We start from the raw sequence: 5,853 nt of genomic DNA, 5'->3' as shown, positions 1-5,853 counted from the left end.
TTTTTTTTTTTTTTTTTGTTGGGGGGGAACCCCAGGAACAATCCATTTTCTGCTGTTGTAGGTCTTTTCTGGAGCTGACTTGAAGAAAAGAGTACATCTCTTTACCCTGCTGTTTGTCCAAGACTGATACATTTATTTGGGGTAAACTTAAAAATTAATTTATTGCCATTTAAATTTCTAACGATGGATTACTAGGGAGCCAAACCTCCCTCACTGTTACTAGCCCCTCGATAACCAATGTTCATATCTTCAGCATAAGGTATATGAATATTTTTAGGTGTAATAACCAAGAAAGGCTTGTGTCTACATTTTTCAGAGAGAAGAAACCAATTGGCTGGGACACTGATATTTCCTGGCTTACTGGAGAAGAATTGCATGTGGAAGTGTTGGAGAATGTTCCACTTACAACACACAACTTTGTATGTATCTTTACATTTTTTTGGAATGTCAAAAATGTTCAAATTTTAATGAATGCATTTTTATTTAGGGAATGTGAAATATGGATGAGTAATATTTTAAAAAGCAGTATGTATGCCTTGCTAAAAGAAAATACTTTTTGAATAGTGCAAAAGTATGCCAAATTAAAAAAGTGAAAATATTCTCCTAGAGGCCAACATTTGTGTAGATTAACAGGTTATTGTTCTGTCTTCCACATTTTTTTCTGTGTACACAAACGTGCTTATACCTGTAAACCATTTTTTCTTTTTTCCTTTTTTCTTCCTTCCCTTCATTCCTTTTCCCTTTCTTAAACCAAAAATGGAGCCATGCTATGTGATATTATTTGCTTTTTTTGTACACCTGGCTTTATTTTAGTATGGTTGTGTAATAATTCATAAGAGTAGGAATTCAGTATATTTATCTATTTCTTTGTTGATAGACATTTAAGTTTTTATGTTTTAAAAAATCTGTTACATATAGGGCTATACAGGGTCTTTCTGCATATATCGTGACACCCTTGTACAAACCCTTGTGTTTCTGAAGGATAGATTAATGGAAGTAGAATAGCTGGGTATTAAACTCTCCTTGAGACTTCTTTCTTTGTCTGGTTTTTGCATTTGCTAGAACCTAGCAAAATCATAGTATCACCTGTCACCAGCATAAGTCCCAGAATGTAGGACCTTTCTATTTTAGAGATGAGGATCTACGGAGAACTGGAGAACCTATCCTCTAAATTGGTAGGCAGAAGCCAAAAGTTGTCTCTAAGTCAGGAAGACATTTCTTACTTTTCTCTATATATGGAATTTTGACCAGAGTTTTTTCTAGGTGGATAGTTACTGCTACCCTTTAGGCATCAAGTGTTTTCCCATGTGTCTTGGTGATTAATTCAGCCGGGCCCTTAAAACAGATGATTGATTAGATTATTTCCTTTGGGGTTTATGCTTTCAAGCCTCCATTAGTAGTGAATAATGAAATCAGGTTTGTGTTTCTGTAAGGCATTTTTTGGACAAGTGTAAGATACACCTAATGTCAATCAGATTTTACTGTGCAGCAGATAATTTTATAATAAGCTAGGAAGTTCATTATTCATTTTTTTAACATGCTGAATTTTAAGTGGGTAAATCTTAAGATTTTTATTTAAGTTCTTAAGAATCCAAAAACAGTTGAGCATACATTTCATAGTGATTACTAACGTATTTCTTAATAATCTAGAAATTGGATATGAGGAGATAAAAGAAAACCTAAGTTGCTAAGTGTGAGAAAATAGTATTAAAATGGTGCCTCAGGAAGGTCCTTGCCACAGAAGGATAGTGAAAGCAAATCGCAGATTGATTCCAGAGTTTGGAAATTCTCACCCACAGTTAGAGACCTGCCAGTAAAGTCTTATTGAGAACTTTCCTTTTGCCAATACCTTATCTTACCTGGGGATATGACAGTGAATAAGACAGTGTCACTGCCTTAGAGAGAAGATTTAATAAATTTTCATAACATTCATAATTGCTATGAATGTCTAAAGTTCTGTAGATGCACAGAGATTCCTAACTTGGCTTTTGAGGAGTCAGGAAAGTTTCCCAGAGGCAGAAATATCTAAGCTTAGGCCTGATGGATGAGGAAATAAATAGCAAGTAAAGAGCGCTCTAGACAGAGGGAACAGCAAGAAAGCATGTTACCTTTGAAAGTTTTGAAAGAAGTTCAGAATCGATGATATAAGGTTGAAGAGTGGATTATTAACAATATTATGGGTAGAGTAAGAGTTATGGGTAGCTCCTGAAAATCCTTGTAAGCTATATTGAAGATTTGGACTTTCTGTAAAACAATTAGAAATTTAATAGTCATAAGCATGGGGAGAAATGTGATTAGATTTGTGTGTTAGAATGATTGCTCTGAGTGCCATATAGAGGCAAGAAGAAAAAACTGTGTTCTGCTTAGAAAGGAAGAGTGTTCTTAGCTGTCTTGGATTTCACTTGACTATTCAGGGAGTGCTGTTTATGCCTCATGATTTCATAGAGTCAGTTATAAAAGCAATCCCTTCAGTATTTCTCTATATCACAAGAGTCCTTGGGAGCTGGGAAATGGGGAAGCAAGATTTGAAATGTCTGTTACGTATCCAGCCCTTATCCTTATTCTACAGACACTCAGTGTCTTCCTTCACACAGCCTCACACTTTACACATTAATGCATGCAAATTGCCTGGACTGTGCTTCTCACTAATTTACCATACATATTTATGTATACTCAGATTCTAGTTTAAGTGTAAGCTGTGACCCAAAAGAAAGAGAAATCTTCCTGTGCTCATCTTTATTGATAAAAGTATACTTACAGACACAAGCATATATTGCCTAAAATTTATGAGAAAATGCATATCCATATGTTTTCTTTCCTTCAGATGTTTTGGGCTCCTACCTACTTGGTTTGGTAAATAATGGCCACATAAAAATTTTTAAAGATTTTTAAATTTTTTGTATATCCAGAGACAAATGGAAAAAGCACACAATTAGAAATAGGCATTTACCTGTTTTGTATCCCCTAGAAAGTGATACATAGGAAAAAAGGTGCAAAAAATAAGAGCCACTTTCAAAACTAAATGTCCTCAAAAAGCCAGAATGTATTATGTATCAGGATGTAATTTTCTTGAAATATTTTCAGTAACTTTCTATTTTTAATGGAACAGAATGTATAAATAAATGTATGCTGAAAATGGAGTTTTAGCTGGGCACAGGCTCACGTCTATAATCCCTTGAGCCCGAGTCCAAGACCAGCCTGGGTAACATGGTAAAACCTCATCTCTACAAAAAAATACAAAAATTAGCTGGGCATGGCGGTGTGGGCCTATATAGCCTTGGCTACTCAGCCTGAGGTGGGAGGATAACTTGAGCCTGGGAGGCACACATTGTACTGAGTCATGATTGTACCACCATAGTCCAGCCTGGGCAACAGAGCAAGACCCTGTCAAAAAAAATATATAGACTTTTGATGTTGAAAACTATTGATTGTATCATAAAAAACATTTACATGTAGTAGAATCAATTAGAAAGTTCTAATTTGTATTTTATATCGTCAGGGTAAGTATTGCTATGTGAATACAGTTATATGTGGGCTTATAATGTGAAATATATTTCTCACTATTTTTCGTGATTAAAACTCTGCAAAACTGACCAGGCGCAGTGGCTTATGCCCATAATCCCAGCACTTCGGAAGGCCCAGGTGGGCAGATCATGAGGTCAGGAGTTTGAGACCAACCTGGCCAACATGGTAAAACTCTGTCTCTATTAAAAATACAAAAATTAGCCAGGCGTGGTGGCACATGCCTGTAGTCCCAGCTACTCAGGAGACTGAGGCAGGAGAATTGCTTGAATCTAGAAGGCAGAAGTTGTGGTGAGCCAAGATCGTGCCACTGCACTCCGGCCTGGGTGAGTTAACTTTGGATAAAAATGTAAAAACAATTATTTATAAAAGATAAAACTAAAAAAAGCTAAAAAAATTTTTGAGACTCTGTCTCAAAAAAAAAACCTCTGAAAATCAAAAATGAATTAAGAATGTAGAGGCTGGGTTTGGTGGCTCATGCCTGTAATCCCAGCTCTCTGGAAGGACAAGGTGTGCAGATCACTTGAGGTCAGGAGTTCAAGACCAGCCTGGCCAACATGGTGAAACTCTGTCTCCACCAAAAAATACAAAAATTAGCCGGGCTCGGTGTTGCATGCCTATAGTTCCAGCTACTCGGGAGGTTGAGGCAGGAGAATCACTTGAACCCAGGAGGCAGAGGTTGCAGTGAACCGAGATCCTGACACTGTACTCCAACCACATGGGCAACAGAGCAAGACTCCATCTCCAAAAAAAAAAAATACAATGTAGAGCAAACAACAAATAATGAAATAGAAGTCACCCATGCTCTTGCCACTCTGAAATAGCCATTGTTAACATTTTGCTGTGCATTTATTCTTGTTTTTTCTTACGATTATATACACAGGATAAATATATTTTAAGCAATTTCTGGCTTTAGTAGGGTGGATTCTCCCTAGTGCACTTCGGTTATGTGACTCATGTTGTACATCATTTGCCTTTGACATGGAATTCTTACTTGTTGCCTTTTAAGTTTCACATAAAGAAATGTTCACAAATAAGTTTACGTGGCTCAAATATTCTAATCCTCTAAGAAATTGATCATTTGTTAGAAAAAATAGATCTTATTGTCTTTTAGGTGATTTTTCTTTTCCTTATTTTTTTTAATAAGTTTAGGAAGAGTTGTTTTGACTTTCATATTATTACTAGTTTTATCTTTTATAAATAATTGTTTTTACATTTTTATGCAAAGTTAACCATTATGTTTTTGGACCACAGATCAGGGATTCTGATTCCGTCAGCTATTTTGTTTTTGTTTTAGCTATTATGTAGTTTTAGCTATTATGTAGTTTATATTCTCTCTCCCTCCCACACCCAATTCCACTCTAGAGGAAATCACTTAATTTTTAATTGTTTCTGTTTTAAGGTCTTTTGGTGATTATTTCCATATTACTAAATATAGTTACACATTGCCTAGTGACTGGGATATGTTCTGAGAAATGCATCCATAGGTGATTTTGTTACGTACTTACAGAGACCTACATGGTGTAGCCTAACAAGGCTATATAGTAGAGCCTATTCCTCGTGGGCTAATAACCTGTACAGAATATTACTGTACTGAATTTTATAGGTAATTATAACGCAATGGGAAGTTTGTGTATCTAAACATAGAAAAGATACAGTAAAAATACAGTATAAAAGATCAAAAATGGTATCCCTGTGTAGGATACCTAACATGAACAGAGCTTTTAGGACTGGAAATTCCTCTGGTAAGTGAGTGATGAGTGAATGTGAAGGTGTGGGACATTACTATTACTGTAGACTTTATGATAAACACTATACCCTTAGGCTAACAGTTTATTTTTAAAATTTTTCTTTTCAATAATAAGTTTATAAAGTAAAAAGTTTACAGTAAATTAAGGGTTTTTTTAACTTTTTGACTCTTTTGAAATAACAATTTCAAGAGTTTAAAAACACAAACATGTAGCTATATGAAAATATTTTATTTATATGCTTATTCTATAAGCTTTCTTCTATTTGTAAAATTTTTTTCTTTTTTACTTTTTAAACTTTTCTGTTAAAAATGAAGACACAGGCTGTCCAAAGTGGTTCGTGCTTGTAATCCCAGCACTTTAGGAGGCCTAGGTGGATGCATCACGTGAGGTCAGGAGTTTGAAACCAGCCTGGCCAACATGGTGAAACCTTGTCTCTACTGAAAAAAAATAGGAAAATTAGCCAGGCATGGTGGCACCTACCTCTGGTCCCAACTACTCCAGAGACTGAGGCAGGAGAATCACTTGAACCTGGGAGGTGGACACTGCAGTGAGCCAAGAGTGTGCCACGGCACTCCAGCCT

At 35.8% G+C, this 5,853-nt stretch overlaps 1 protein-coding gene across 7 annotated transcripts in view; it reads left to right on the top strand.

Annotated features, from left to right (window-relative positions):
• The window catches only part of BRAF (B-Raf proto-oncogene, serine/threonine kinase), a 203,603-nt gene that overhangs the window by 123,626 nt on the left and 74,124 nt on the right, over positions 1-5,853 (top strand). For all 7 annotated transcript variants that reach the window (XR_001816831.2, XM_017499757.2, XM_037728266.1 and 4 more), the window contains one exon: positions 317-419. Coding sequence is in view for 6 of the 7 variants with exons in the window: in XM_017499757.2 (XP_017355246.1) it covers positions 317-419 (103 nt within the window). In the remaining variant the exon portion in view is untranslated. The remainder of the gene's footprint in view (positions 1-316; positions 420-5,853) is intronic.

The sequence above is a fragment of the Cebus imitator genome, unplaced genomic scaffold (assembly GCF_001604975.1).
Source record: "Cebus imitator isolate Cc_AM_T3 unplaced genomic scaffold, Cebus_imitator-1.0 Scaffold260, whole genome shotgun sequence".
Taxonomy (NCBI): Eukaryota; Metazoa; Chordata; class Mammalia; order Primates; family Cebidae; genus Cebus; species Cebus imitator.
The sequence above is the reverse complement of the archived record's forward strand: the minus strand, read 5'-3'. Positions and strand labels throughout refer to the sequence as shown.